This window comes from Mytilus galloprovincialis, chromosome 4 (assembly GCF_965363235.1).
Source record: "Mytilus galloprovincialis chromosome 4, xbMytGall1.hap1.1, whole genome shotgun sequence".
NCBI classification, from domain to species: Eukaryota; Metazoa; Mollusca; class Bivalvia; order Mytilida; family Mytilidae; genus Mytilus; species Mytilus galloprovincialis.
Window position 1 is genome coordinate 32,934,117 of NC_134841.1, and position 16,520 is coordinate 32,950,636.

Below are 16,520 nucleotides of genomic sequence, written 5' to 3' on the forward strand. Positions count from 1 at the left end.
GACTTGTTTCTTTGATAATTTTTGGAAAAAAATATTTCACTTTTTAGTATTTTTTGTTTGCAACCTATAAATCATTATGTTTTATGCTTAATGCTGATATTTTAGTCCATATTCAAACGAATTCGTTCACCGTCGATCGCGAGTTTCAACAGGAAATGTACATTTCATCGTGTTGTATATTTCTCCGCCTGCATGATGCGAGGCCTTATTAACGGGGATTTTTTTTTATAATATTTAAATCAAATAAATATCATTAGCACATTAAACAACCATTGAAAACGTTTTTGGTTTTTTTTTCAGATTGCAGTATAAATACAATAACAGTGCATTGACTTGACATATTAACGATATAAGGATTCGGCCCGAAACGGGGAAATAGCTCGGCATAGCCTCGCATTTTCTCGTTTCTAAGCCTCATCCTTGTATTGTTGATATGTCAATGCACTATTATTGTCTATCTCTCCGACCTGTGTATTTTTGCAATTCTCTTCATTTTCTGCATCAGTAATTTAAATGTAGAATAAAAAGACAACGTTTGTGTAAATCTTTTTAAACCTCTGTGTTCATTATCGACGTCATGTCGAAATGGGTCATGACAATTTCTGTTTCATAACTGATTGACAAGATATCCTTGAACCGATAAATCAATTATATTAGGACAGTATGTGATAAGGGCTTTTTTTTTATGAAATGTAAACTGTGATTTAGAATTTATACTTGTATAGACATTTAAAAGATTTAAAATGATAGTTCTAAGTTCAAAACCTGTAGTTTCGGATTTACTAAGGAAAAAAAAACATTGTGAAACGTTTCCCAAAAATATTTTAAAAGCTTTTGTTCCCTCACTTATGTAGTACACGTGGGAGCCAACAAATGATCATTGCAGCGTCAATCTGAATACGAACAACACGTCTGTAATAGCTTTTTACTATGTTCAGTCTGGGAACATTATAAAAATGTTCACTGGTAAAAAAAAAACTGACCTAATATTATGAAATTGTTAAAACTGTTGATGATCAATAGTATTATTGTGTTTTCTAACAACCACATCAAAGAGTACCTTTTCAGAGAACGCCATGGGCTGTTTTGGTTGTGTGCTCAAACGTGTTAGACCTAGAAACAATAAGCAAATGTTCTTTCACAATTATTCAGATATGAATAAAAAAATCCAACACATGTTTAACTGACCTTGAAACAAAAGAAAAAAATGAATTAAATGGAAATACCAGTTGACGACAATTTGTCAAATATATAATTGACACCATATCGTGACTTAAAACTACATGTGCCCATCGATATCTATCTCCGCGGCTGTCTAGTTTGGTCTACATTCAGAGCAAGGAAAATGATTTCGAAAATGTATTCCATGTTCAATTAACTTTTCACCGATTTGACCTTTAGAATGTTAGTGATAACCATGACTTCGTGTCTTATCTTCTGGGTATTTCACTTCCATATTTACGATTTGATTGTTCACGGGGATGGCACCAGGTAAAGCATTTATGACATTTTGACAAAAACGTTACTTGTGGCTTATGTTTCTAAATACTTTAATATTTGACTCGCACTGACAGCTTCCTGTTCTTGATCGAACTAAGATTTTAATATTCATTTTTAAGTTAGGATTTCTGTAAAAAAAACATGCAAAACAGGAATTGATTGATATCTGTAGGTCAATAAAATTGAAAACTGCTTTACCAGCATATTGCAAATACTATTTAATTAACTATTCTCGCAAACAGCGGAGATTAAGTCGGATTTTATGTGACAGTGCTCATCTTTTATTTTTCCGGTAGCAGCCACGAAAGTTTTTTGTGCAATGAAGTATACTTTTTTGTTGCAAATTTTGTTCAAAAATATTTAACATTAAATTTTATAACCTGGGGTCTAGATATTGGTCCTCGTTTCACAAACTGAGATCACGGTACGAACTACCATGGACTATTATGCATGCAATGACACAGCAACCTAACGACACAAAACACCAAAGATATAGAGAGTCGTGCTACATTGTGTCGATCAAGACAGATGTGTTAAAACAACGTATAAAGCTCTAAATCGTCAAAATCAATAAAACAACGTATAAAGCTCTAAATCGTCCCAATCAATAAAACAACGTATAAAGCTCTAAATCGTCAAAATCAATAAAACAACGTATAAAGCTCTAAATCGTCCCAATCAATAAAACAACGTATAAAGCTCTAAATCGTCAAAATCAATAAAACAACGTATAAAGCTCTAAATCGTCCCAATCAATAAAACAACGTATAAAGCTCTAAATCGTCCCGATCAATAAAACAACGTATAAAGCTCTAAATCGTCCCGATCAATAAAACAACGTATAAAGCTCTAAATCGTCCCGATCAATAAAACAACGTATAAAGCTCTAAATCGTCCCGATCAATAAAACAACGTATAAAGCTCTAAATCGTCCCGATCAATAAAACAACGTATAAAGCTCTAAATCGTCCCGATCAATAAAACAACGTATAAAGCTCTAAATCGTCCCAATCAATAAAAAAAAAACAGTTGAAAATAAATGTAACAGATATTTTTTAATCAATATAAAATTCTCAAATAACAAAAAACATTGATATGACCTACCGTGGATTACATTTACACACTGTGACCTGGATTGAGAGTTGTCTCATATGAGACTCATACCACTTGATGGTTACCTTCTTTTTCTAGTATCTATTATATATATGACATAATGCAACCAATTTTATATGTTGGGATTGAAGGCCAATTCCTACAAATTCGGAAATTTCGTAATGTTAACAGTAATTTTCTCAATGAACATATGAAATTATCTTAACCATTCAGCCACTGACTTATATAATGGCTAAGCCAATGACCTTCGTTAAACAGAATTGACGGGGTAAGCCAGTCACATTCGTAAACATCTTGATGATCACTATCCTTTTGACTAAAACTACCCAATTTAGTCAAAGATGACCTCTGAAAGTCATAGTAAAGTATGAATGTACTGAATAGATAATGACAAAATCAACAGTCCTTATGATATTAAGATAACTTTATCATTATTTGTAAGCATGCATAACAAATAATATGCTATCTTGATTAGGTCTTCAAATCACGTGCATTGGTATGCCATTTTAGGATAAAACTTAATACATATGTACGTATTAATGAATAACATTTGATGTGGTATAACACCTCCACGTGCCAATGTGTACTCTCGTACTGTTACAACACATTTAAAGACAGCTAGTTTGGGTTTAGACTTGAAATTAAGACATCGTCTCCGACGTTTCGTCCACAAGGTTAATATCACCAGCCCAGTAGTCAGCACTTCGGTGTTGACATGAATATCAATTATATGGTCATTTAAATAAATTTCCTGTTACAAAATTTTGAATTTTTTAAAAAACTTCCCAGGAATAGATTACCTTAGCCGTATTTGGCACAACTTTTTTGGAATTTTTGGTCCTCAATGCTCTTAAACCTTTTACTTGTTTGGATTCATAACTATTTTGATCTGAGCGTCACTGATGAGACTTATGAAGACGAAACGCGCGCGTATTAAATTATAATCCTGGTACCTTTGATTACTATTTACACCACTCGGCCGATGCCACTGCTGGTGGACGTTTCGTCCCCGAGGGCACTATCACTAGCCCAGTAGTCAGCACTTCGGTGTTGACATGAATATCAATTATATGGTCATTTAAATAAATCTCCTGTTACAAAATTTTGAATTTTTCAAAAACTAAGGATTTTCTTATCCATGGAATAGATTACCTTAGCCGTATTTGGCACAACTTTTTTGGAATGTTTGGTCCTCAATGCTCTTTAACCATGTACTTGTTTGGCTTTTTAACTTTTTTGATCTCAGTGTCACTGATGGGTCTTATGTGGGCGTGTTGCATTTCCGCTAATTTTACTACGTTTCCGCATATTTAAAGTATACGTTTCCGCAATTTGTATTTATTACTTTTCCGGAAATTTACCTGGTAAATTATAAATATTCGAATATGATCATATTAGATAAATATTTTAGTTTATTATTTTAATAAAGAAAAGGTTCTGATCTTATATCTTCAATATATATTAGATACATGTATAACTAGTTGACTCTGGTAAGGATTTTGGTAAATGGCTAACACATTTCTTTGGTTTGGCTTACTTGCCAACTGACATGATTAAAGCATCCTTACCACATCGTCCTATATCTATTTGTTGAATTAATAGCCGATTCTCCATCTGACGATAAATGCATGAAGTTTGCCGATTATATATTGGAATTTTATATAGATAGCAATTCGAGATTTCCACCAACCATTTGGGCATCACCTCCTGACCCCGACCAAAAGAGAACAACGAATGGTGCCGAGTATTTTCATGCCCACCTGAACGAGCAGAGTGACGCTAGCCATCCTAACATTTTTGTCTGCGTCGATGTGTAATTGAAACTGCAAACAACATCTTACATAAAGATGAGAATTCTAACTGTAAAAGCAACCGTTCGGAAATATGAAAAGAAGAAGATGAACTTCCCTCTTGAAAAAAATACAAAACTTGTAAACGGTGAATGAACTACTGTGGACTTTGTACGACGTGTTGGCTACAAATATTCTGCAAGAACTGACTTATGAATTCATATCAAGATATATCGGATTATTGCTAACTTTTGAACATACGTTTTCGTCCATTTTAATGATGAATTTTACTTGCATGTTTTGATGACCTTTAACTTCATAAATATTTATTTTTTTATTATGGCTTTGCTTTCGATCAACAGGTATTTCTTAATTATTTGCGGAAAAGCAATAATTATTTTTTTGCGGAATAGTTACTTTTTTTCCGGAAAAGTAAGATATTTATTTGCGGAAACGTAGACTTTTTTTCCGGAAACGTCATCTTTTTTTCCCGGAAAAGTAATGCCAATTTGCGGAAACGTAAAACGCCGTCTTGTGTAGACGAAACGCGCGTCTAGCGTATTAAATTATAATCCTGGTACCTTTGATAACTATATCTCCTTCTGTATTTGTTCATAAACAAGAATTTCAACACATGTAATTAGCTTTACATGCATTTCTTTCGAGAAAAGATGCTTGATGATGTTCTTAAAAGTTATTTTTACTTAGTCTTCTTTAGTTCACTGGTGAGAGGAATTAGTTTGTCAACAGCAGATAGAGCACGTGTTCAAACCAAACAGCCAGAGAGAAAAAACATTTCAAAAATTAAATATAAGTTAACTTTTCTTTAAATTCAAAATTCGAGAAGACAACTGAATTTATGGAAAAGTTAAATAAATAATATATGTTTTTAAGATATCAATCAATTATAGTGTTTACTAAGATTGGTAACTACTGGAAATTAATCCGAGGTTAATCGAACAAATTGTTTGATGATGACACGATGCAGTTGTATTTGAGTCAAAATTTTATTTCACACAATTGGGATAAAAAACATTCACTGGAAATAAACTGACTAAAAAACATTGTCTTTTTACATTGTATGTATTTATTTACTCATTTATCTAGGAATGCCCACCACAAAATCCGTCGTCGGTACTATTGTACTATTATGTTGCTGCAGTGGGGCGTTTGCAGGATTTTATTTGAAGTCTTTATCCTATACAAAACTGCCAGCAACCATATCTCCAACGAAAACCTTCAAAATGTTTGCTGGTACGGCCGAGGAAGCAGCCTATGACCCAACAAATGAAATGTTGTATGTTGTTGGTAAGTTGAATAAAATTGAGCTTTGAAATGGGGAATGTGTCAAAGAGACAACCCGAATAAAGACCAGAAAACAGCAGAAGGTCACCAATGTTTTTTTTTAAACTTCTTCCATGTATAGTTTTATACTAGTATACGGAACTGTGGATAAGAACTAAAAAAAACTCTTCTGTGAATAAATAAAAAACTAATCAATATAATAGATAATTGAATTGTATTTTGTGGAAAACAAGAAACAACATAAAGTTAATAATAGTTCGGCTAGTTGAGGAATAATATGCCTGTATACCAAATTATATAAAATAAGTTATATTGGTTCAAATAATTTTACTTTTAACAGGTGAAGATTCTGGTCTCATGCACGTAATTGACGTATCAGATCCCGAAATGCCTCGAGTAGCAGCAACCCACACTTTCTCCAAGAGTGGTGACGGTAAACCCCGAGATGTTGCTGTTTGTGGAACAGAAGTTGCTGTCGTTTTGTCTTCACCTATAAAGGATGTGTATGAGGGACATGTTTACTTCTTTCATGCACTAAGCAGAGCAGAATCACAACTTCAATATGACGGGAAACTTCCTGGTATATATACACACTTTGATATACACACACTTTGATATACACACACTATGATAAACACACACTTTGATATACACACACTTTGATATACACACACTTTGATATACACACACTTTGATATACACACTTTAATATTCACTCGCTTTGATATACACATAGTTTGATATATATATATATATATATACACTTTGAAATACACACGCTTTGATATACAACCACTTTGACACTTTGATATACATGCGCTTTTATATATACACACTTTGTTATACACACATGGATATACAGACACTTTGATATACAAACATTTGATATACACACACTTTGATATACACACACTTTGATAAACATAAACTTTGATATACACACGCTTTTACATATAATCATTGATATACACAAACATTGATATATACACATTTTGATATACACGCGCTTTTATATATACACACCTTGATACACTTTGATATATATACACATTGATATACACGCACTTTGATATACACGCGCTTTTATATATATATATACACACTTTGATATACACACACTTTGATACACACGCACTTTGATATATATGCACTTTAATATACACACATTTTGATATTAACGCACTTTGATATAAAAGCTTTTTGATATACACACACTTTGATTTACACACATTTTGATATACACGCACTTTGATATATATGCACTTTAATATACAAACATTTTGATATACACACACTTTGATATACACACACTTTGATAAAACTTTTCAGTATAGTCTTTATAAAAATCGTCTTCTTTCAGTTTGTCATAATTTCCTTTGACGTTAAGATTCTATTTTATTTAGGCTGAGAGATTTCATTCGTTGATAGAATGATTGCATTCTATCTGTAGCTGTTAATAAGGTTTCAGATTTTTTATTTAGTTCTCAAGTATGAAACCCAATTTAATAATCGAAAAAACTGCTTTGCAACATCAACTCTTCTTTTTTATTTAGTTCTCAAGTATGAAACCCGATTTAATAATCGAAAAAACTGCTTTGCAACATCAACTAATTCTTTTTCTTTTGGTTACAAGTATATAAATTTGCATGTTTTTTATTTCTAATGATAATCTAATAAAAAAAAATGACAATTGACTGCATTTAAACTATTAGGTAAACGAAACAAAACAGAATAAAACGGAAATCAAAAAACAAAACAAAACAAAAACGTTTTATTTTTGACAGTTGAGAAAATGTGTATTTTCAGTGGGTCCTCATCCAGACATGATAACCTTCAACCCAGCATGCACACAAATCCTCGTGGCCAATGAAGGACAAGTTGGTAAGGATATAGCCAATCAATTCTCAGACCCACCCGGAACAGTCACTATAATACAGAGAGAGAGATATGGAAACCCATCAGAACAAACAGTTGATTTTTCAAAAGGAGAAGGACAGTAAGAATATTTTTTTTTTATTATTACATACATTGGTAAAGGGTCGGTATTTTTTTTATATACACTATCCTACTGGGCACACCCTAAATCTACCGTTCCTGAATTTTTTATTTTTTTTTTCTATCTCATGCCAGTGACCCAAAATCTTGTGATATTTTACCATTGAAGTACAATGTAATGGATTATCCAATCGGAAATCCACTGGTGAATCTGCTCCTCTCCTTCTCCTTATATGAAGGTACGGAATCGGTCGAGTTGTGAATTATCTAAATTATTATACCTCAGTATGTTTTGTCTATATAAAAAAATAATGAAATAGTTGTGCTATTTCATTCCCAGACTACTTGCCAGGCAATAGTTTCAAAGACTATTACCCCGGTTAATAGTTTCATCATCATCTTTTCCGTATTTTTTCGTGCTTATTTTTCATTGGACAATAATGATGCCATTGTCTATTTTGAACGCCAAACTCTAATATTGTAAACGGTATAATCTGTTTGTGTCGATTTTAATTTCACTTACAAGAAGCAATTACAAAAGAGAGAAAATCTTCGCGCGCATTATTAAAAGATCTAAAATATAGTACATTATTCATAATATGTCATCGTATTCTAAAAGTGAATTTGCGTTTGGTGTATTTTAGCTTAAATTTAATATATATACACGGAAAATTTAACACAAGTATTTCTAGTCTTGATTACAATTTATGAAATATTTACAAATCCAAGAAGAACTATAAAAAAAACCGTATAGTTCATCTTGTGCATGTCAGGTTATGTGACATTTTTTCTTTTCTTTCGGATGATATATTTACACTTTAAGAAAATTAGTTACTTTGGTATATAAAAACCCTTAATGACTGTGTGTTGTTCAGTATAATAAAACACCTAATGACTGGTTGTGCGGGTAATAGCAAGTGTGTTGTCCCTTCGCATACCAACTATTGCTCTCGGCTTTGCCTCGAGCAATAGTTGGTATCTTAGGGACAACACACTCGCTATTACCCTCAAACCCAGTCAATAGGTGTATAATATTCTTATAATTCAAGTGTGATCAGCCATCGAGATAAATTCGATCTTAAAGTTAAATATATGTTTAGGTTGTTGCTAACGTTTAGCTATTTACGTTTTTAAAGCATTGCATATAAGATATGATTAATGTTGTTTTAGATATAATCTGCGAAGACCTTCATATTATATACCACCTAATATATGGCCAAGTACTCCACCAACGTTTACTCAGGATGCAGAGCCTGAATATATCGTTGTTTCTCCTGATGGAAAATTAGCTTATATCATCCTTCAGGTACTAATAGTATACGGTACTCATAGCTTATATGACACCAAGCACTTATATATTATTGATTTCAGTATTGACCTATGTGTATCACATAAAAAAACATCACAAATGACGTCATTAGATATACAGAATGAAACAACATACACAACGGTTTCGTTAATACCAATAAAAAAAAATCGGTACTAAGCCTACATGTATTTTCAGATTGTTGTTAAAAATGGAGGACAGTGAGTTGGTCGATGGGACTTCAGTTCATAAAATGATATGGACAATTGTCAATCAATTGTCAAGTTTGCTAAAAATAATCAAAAATGATACCTATATATAGTGTCACAGAAAAAAGCATTTTATCAGAACATAAAAGTAGGTGATACAGGGCCAGATATTTTACCCTGTATCGAAGGGAAAAACACAATGAGTCCAAACATCTGATTTTTTTTTTAAACCTGACATTACTATATCGTTAAAAGTAAACAGAAGTCTTGTGTCTTTACAGAAAAATAATGCCATAGCAACACTCGACCTTAAAACATTTGAAATGAAATCTATAACCTCAATACCTAGAAAAGAATGGAGGGACGACGGAATGGACCCTAGTGATAGAGATGGAGGTAAGAGGTGTTAAATAGGGCTGTTTTCTGTCCCTGTAAGAGGCTTTGGTCAGGTTGTTGTCTTATTGACACATTCCCCATTTCCATTTTCAATATCAGTTTATAAGGGAAATGATCGTTCTAATCCGTAATGTTTTAAGTGTAGATAAAAAATATATGGTATGATTGCCAATGAGACCACTCTCCACAAGAGACCAAATATCATAAGAATTGGCCTTTTCTGGTGGAAGAAGACTGTTTTGATGTATAATACACATAATAAAAATAAAACTCCTTGGAACTGGTAGAATTGAGCAAATGTTTTTAAATAGATATACTGGTTTAATTGTGTTGCGTGAGTTGACGTCGGATTTCAAAATCACCTTAGTCTTAACCTGGGCACCCTTTTGGCTAAACCAGAAACTGGTGAAATGAATTATCCAAGCCAATGTAAAGTCATCACTTTACGTACTATCTTTACACAATACATATTTTCAAGACAAGAAGAAGTATCTTTTGAAAATGCATGAACAGAGGACTCAGAACAGTCCATTATAAACTTAACACTTGAGGGTGTTGCAACTCAGAACAGTCCATTATAAACTTAACACTTGAGGGTGTTGCAACTCAGAACAGTCCATTATAAACTTAACACTTGAGGGTGTTGCAACGTATGACCTGATATTCATTAAACGGATTAAATTTTTGCAAGGAAATCTTATTCTTATTTGAAACATTTTGATGTGAAAAAAATATGCATTCAGACTTTTTTAAAAACATTATTCTTATTATATTACCAGGACCTGCTAGAAATAAGTTAATGGGTTTTTTTTCTTCAAAAATTGATATTCTGGTATGATTGAGTTGCGGGAGCTGACGTCGCATTAAAAAAATATTTCGTTTTAACGCGTGGACATCCCAGAAGATTAAAAAAAAACAAAAACAATTGAAAATGAATATATGCAAGTAAAGAATTATGAAAAAATTCTACATTTCAGGTGCACATTTAAGCAAGTTTCCATTATACAGTATTAAGCAACCAGACAATACAAAGATACTAACAGTAGGAAAGACAAACTATTTAATAACTGCTGATGAAGGTCATTATGTTACATACACAAGGGCAACTCATGGTTTTGATTGGAGTGACCACCAGAGAGCGGATGTTTTAACCAGAGGTATAAGTTTAGATAAAATTTTGATAGCCCAATGAGAACATATTCTTCAATCATACACAAAATCTCGTTTGACATTCGTGTTTTATTCATGCATAACAATTCTGAAGTAAATTTTAGATAATTGTGTTCACACGTAATGAATAGTTCATGCAATAGAAACTAGCATATCCTTTTATAGGTAGCTATTCGGTGTGAGTCAAGGCTTCATGTTGAAGGACGTACTTTGACTTATGTAATGATTTACTTGTACAAATTGTGACTTGGAGGGAGAGTTATCTCATTGGCGTCCATACCACGTCTTTCATGAAGAATTCTACGCAACATTGCCGTCTATGGGATTATTGGGACGATAGAGTACTGCAAATTTCATGAAAAAATTATTATAGTATATTTTATCTTTTGTTGGTAGGTAAAAAGTTTGACGAAAACGCAATAAACAATCAGACTTTCATCGCTCAACTCACAGCTGATTCTAAAGCAGGTAATGTTAACTTATCCTAGCATTTATTATTTAGCAAAAATATTCAGTTCGACTTGGAACTGAAAAACCGTAAATTTGATATTTTTTAAACCATCTTTTGATTTTGATTTTGTCAGTTTTATAGTAGAGTTCATCTTTTTGAGTTGGCCTTTGTGTTCTGTATTTTAGTATTAGCTTTATATTAGTATTCTTGCACACATCGTAATCCTTCTGTGTGTGTGTCATTGTGATTAGATGATCCGATTCATATTAGTTTTTTCTGGTCAATTTTTTTCTTGAGATTCTTAGATAAAGTTTCGACAGAACCACCCTACAAAATGTATTCACTCAAGATTACTTTTAATTTTAGCTATCGAGAGTGCATAAATATTTTCTGAAATAATTTACAGCAGGTAAAAGTAAAATACCAAGTACAGTGCTCCGAAAAGATATGGCGTGAAATTACAGGAGACAAAATTAATCGACAAGTAGTGTATCAAACTGGTCAGAAACGGTTAAAAAGCGCACAAATTCAAATATAAGTAAACTTTCTTTCTTTTAGGTAGATTACAAGTCAGTCAAACGGAGGGATATAATCCATTTACACAGAAACTTTCAAGAGCTTCACATTTCGGTGGCCGTGGATTTTCAATATGGAATGCAAATTCATTTTCACTGATTTATGACTCCAAAGATGAAATTGAGAGAAAGACAGATCTGTTATTCCCTGATGTGTTTAATAGTGATTGTTTACCAAATACAATGACATACCAATCTCCTGCTAACTTGAAAGACACAACCTCGGACGATATGGTAAGATATTATACGTGACATTTATCTGGGAAAAGTACCCGTATGACAAAAGAGAGGATAAGTTGTTTGACGGAAAACTGCTGTAAATAGTATCTTTTTTTCGATTATCAATTCTTATCTTTTTCAATTTACCTTTCAAATAGCGAAAAGTAGCATAAAAGAGAATGTTTCAATACTTCTTTTTAAATGGAGTGAATTCAGTCTTTTTCTATAGAAAGAAAAAACTATGCCATGGGTGAAATACACCCTTTCTCAATTGCAGGGACCAAAGTTAAATGCTTTAGATGTGGCAACAGACAATGAAGATACTTTCTTATTGACCGGAAGTGAGACAAGTGGTGTTCTGTTCCTGTATTCAATCAATACTACTTCCGGCTACCCTATACCTAAGTTTGAGAGTGCCCACAGAGCTGGTCTGACTGACTATGTTTGGTCTGAACTTTACGAAATGAATGAGGCTGGTGATGCTCAAATGTCAGCAATTGGGTAATGTATAATTGTCTAGTATCTAGTATATCATACGTTCGCTGGCGTATTGTTTGCCATCTTGAATCTGATTATATAGATTTACCAAATCGAGAGCGAAATATATAAGTATTTACATTGTGTCTGTTTGATTGACTTAAAATATACATGCATTCAATTATTTGGACTTTTCATATTTAAATATGGTTACATTAGAATCGTTTTATTAAGTATGCAAAAATGGTGGATGAAAACATCTAAATATACATTTTTTATTGAAATTTTGGAATAGTGACTTAAATATTAATGCATGGGTTTATACTTACTCCCGCTATATTTCAGTTATTCGTTAATTCATGATGATATAAGCATTTCAATTTTAGTGTGAAATTCCTAGATGTCACAAAAGAAAAAAAAAATAGAATTGCACATTTTATTTGCCAAAGCAAACAAATGAGTTTTCCAATTATTCTTTTTTCATAAAAAAAAGTTACTTTTTAATGACAATACTTACACAGAATTTTAAATTGATTTTTTTTTTCTTTTTCAGCATCATCAAATCGAGTGAACACCGAGCCAATAAGACAATGGCATACGTCATCGGTAGTGCCTCTGGTACCGTGTCTCTGTATGAAATCAAACGAACCACATAAACACAAATAGTATTATGCTCTCAATAAAGAATGATATATGGAACTTTTGATATGAAAACTGATTTGTAAAATGAGTTAAGTATTAATTTCCACTATTTATCTCTGAAAGGAGATTTTGGTCAATGAGACAGAAACTCACAACACGAATTATGAAATACAGCAGAAAAAGCTATAATTTGTCCCAAGTATAAACTAGTCATCGTTCTGGTAGCATCTTGTTGATGTCCTTGTCTGTTCAGATGTCACCTACTCTGAAAGCAGATTTAGCAGTCGAGGCTCAAGCTTTACGATTTTTTATAGTTTGTTCTAATGTTTTGTCCTATTTGCTGCATGTCTCAAGTAATAAACCTGTAGTTCATTGGATGTCGTTGGTTACTGTCTGCTTCATGCTTTATTTTATGTTGTTTGTAGCACAAATCTGTTCTTTGGTTTTTTTTTTGTAGGTTTCTTTGTAGGTTTCTTTCACATTCTTTCCTGCAAGGGTGTTTTATCTATATTGCTTATGATACAGTATAAGTTTTGTTTACAGTTGAATATAGATGTTTACATCCAAATTATTATTATCTTATGGATAGTAATCTAAATGGCAAGCATACCAATCATTTTTGGAAGTTTATAGTCTAGCCCTTTTGTTTGAAACATTATACCTTTGGTTATATACCACTGTTTTTCTGAGATGAAAAATAACTTGTATTTCGAGGGAATCGATGTTAAATAAATTAAGCAAATCTTCGTTCTTATCTCCGCTAAAACCCAACAATTTTACACAACTGCCTGTAGCTGTGCTGTCGTTTGACATGTATTCGGATCGCTTCCATCAATCATTTTTGATTTATTATGTTGTTTTCATTTTGATGAACACGACATATAAGTTGGATTGAGGCATACATACACGTACAGGGATGTTAGAAAAACATGATTACTTCTGCAGAACGATGAAGATGTCAAAATTTGAGAAAAACACACCTGTGGTTTTCATTTTTACAAAAACGACGGATAGTTGGTTTGGGGCATACATGACATACATGCACGTATAGGGATGTTAGAAAAACATGTTTACTTCTGCAGAACGATGAAGATGTCAAAATTGAAGAAAAACACACCTGCTACCAACCAATATTACATCACAATCCAACGTTTTTTAATAAGCTGTATTTAAAATAACAGATAAATTTCATTCATATTCGGTTTCTTCTTTTATTTAAGCTAGATAAACCGGTTCCGTTCAATAACTTGTCACGCGCTTATTCATAAAGTAGCTTCATTCTACTGGAGCCTGTCAAAAGCTGCGCCGGTGCACCAAAACAATCACAGGTAAGGTCTGTTCACCAAGACGGCTTTCACGTATGATAACCTTGGTATCTTCCATATCCAATCCGAGACCTGTCGAATGATAATTATGAAAAATCAAACAAATTCATTGAAATTTGTACGTTATTTTTAAACATTTGAAATTCAAAAATACGCTGAAAAAACTTAAACGAGTCTCTTTTTAATGTTTGTTATCAATATTATTCAATATACTTTTTTAACATCACAGATTAAGGGAGTTCGCTTCTCAGTTTCAAAGTAATTAACTTTTCAAAAAACTAGTTTATATAGATAGGGGATTAATAAAGAAATCCAAAGAGCAAAAAAAATATATAGGTCACCGTGCTTGTTTTAGAGATATTAGCCATTGAAATTTTGGCGGGAAAATATTCTCTCTTGACTTTTCATAGCTTTTTCATTGACAAGTTGAAGTTCTCAAAAACTGTTAAAAAGTAATTAAAATTTTATGACTTTTACAGATGGCTTATCATTATACATGTAAAAGATTTACAAAAAGAAAAATGGGGGTCACCGGGCAAATTTTTTCAAGGCATTCAAATGGTTAAAGTCAGAGGATTCCGAAAATCTGACAAAAATTCTAAAACGTGACAAGCCAGCTTCCTTAACTGCATTCAATCGGATCCAATATTATCTATAAACATTCCAGAAGAATTATACAGAAGGACAATAGGAAAAAGTGTTTACCTGTTTTTAAAGATCATTAGAAATTCATTCATATTCAAACTTCAAAGAAGAAATCCTTTTTTCATTCCACCGAAACGTTTGCTTTGGTTGTTTTTGGTCTCAGCTTTGCTATTATTATCTGTGTTGGACTTGACAACCGTGTCATTTGTACTGGTAGAAGGAAGGTCCTCTTTTACAGTTATGTTAGATATTTCAGGTTTCTCAGCTATAGTGTCATTTACAATTTCCACTGGTTCTTTGGAGAAAAAAAGTATAACGATGTTTTATTAGTTGGTATCCACATCGGCATTTTTTTTTTTTTTTTTTTTTTTTTAATTAAGATTTAATCTCCATAATTTCAAGTGAAATACTCTTTATTTCATTTGTCAACTCATACAAATAAATTTGTATACAAATAAAACTCCAGAATAACAAATCCTTCAGGAAAAAACGAATAAGAGCAGTTACCTTATCAAAACCATGACAGTACGATACTGTCGGCTTTATTTTCATTCATTGAACCGATACGATGTTGTTTTTTTTTTTAATAAAATGAAAATAGATAGGAAGGGAAAATCATTCTGAATCAGAATGATCTCATTTTAATTTTACAATAAGATAATGATATGTTTAAACATGTAATGATAATAAAAATTTTTTATCAAAAACTTATGATACCTTCTGTATTAAGCCATTTGTACATCTCAATAGCTCCTGCTAAAATCTGCATAGCAAGAACAATCATCTGAAAAGAAAGACAAAACTTAAAGCCTTTCAATCATAAAAAGTGGAGGAGAGCGATACCAACTGTGAATTTACAAAATATTTATGTGTCCTCCTTTTTAAAACATTTTCCATACAATATTTAAATAACCAATGTCATCATTATCAAGAAAATAAATCCTACTGATATGAAATATTATTCAAAGCCTAAGCCGAAATAATTACATTAGATTTATGTTTCGTCATAATACTTTATTCTAATTGGCTAACTGCACATCACGTGTTATTCCTAAAGCAATTGCATCGCTCAATAAAACTTTTCATTCATAACACGTGGTCCCACAATAAAGTGCACAGGTGTGTATTCTTAAATAAACATATAAGTTACGTATGAAGTTCATGCAGTTGTCTATACAGAATTCAAGAAGGTAATTGATAGTTGATAGTTACTAAAATTCATTTTCGGTTCATTTTTTGGTCATTAAAATCTTGTTTTGGCAACTGCATTTATCCATGTGTTAAGAGTTTTTGTGTCAGTACAGAGTTTACTTACGTTTTCTGTAATTTTGGTTAAAACAAATCAAGGATCAAACTCAGGAACAAGGATTCAACGAATCTGATCTCAGTCACGCTGATGTCA

The 16,520-nt window shown here is 32.3% G+C and overlaps 1 protein-coding gene and 1 long non-coding RNA gene across 2 annotated transcripts; one reads left to right on the plus strand and one right to left on the minus strand.

The window, feature by feature from the left end:
* The first annotated feature begins 1,427 nt into the window (after nucleotides 1–1,427).
* On the plus strand, nucleotides 1,428–13,205 carry LOC143071924 (uncharacterized). Its single transcript, XM_076246617.1, has 11 exons — nucleotides 1,428–1,491; nucleotides 5,511–5,711; nucleotides 6,049–6,288; nucleotides 7,515–7,704; nucleotides 8,874–9,009; nucleotides 9,500–9,614; nucleotides 10,592–10,771; nucleotides 11,181–11,252; nucleotides 11,794–12,044; nucleotides 12,307–12,530; nucleotides 13,060–13,205. Exons 1-11 carry the CDS (start codon nucleotides 1,482–1,484, stop codon nucleotides 13,160–13,162), a joined length of 1,722 nt encoding a protein of 573 aa, XP_076102732.1. The 5' UTR covers nucleotides 1,428–1,481; the 3' UTR covers nucleotides 13,163–13,205.
* Nucleotides 13,206–14,283: 1,078 nt separating this feature from the next.
* LOC143071925 (uncharacterized) lies at nucleotides 14,284–16,520 on the minus strand. Its single transcript, XR_012976996.1, has 4 exons — nucleotides 16,434–16,520; nucleotides 15,836–15,902; nucleotides 15,179–15,413; nucleotides 14,284–14,545 (listed from the first exon to the last, which is right to left on the minus strand). It is a non-coding gene; the product is annotated as an uncharacterized LOC143071925 (long non-coding RNA).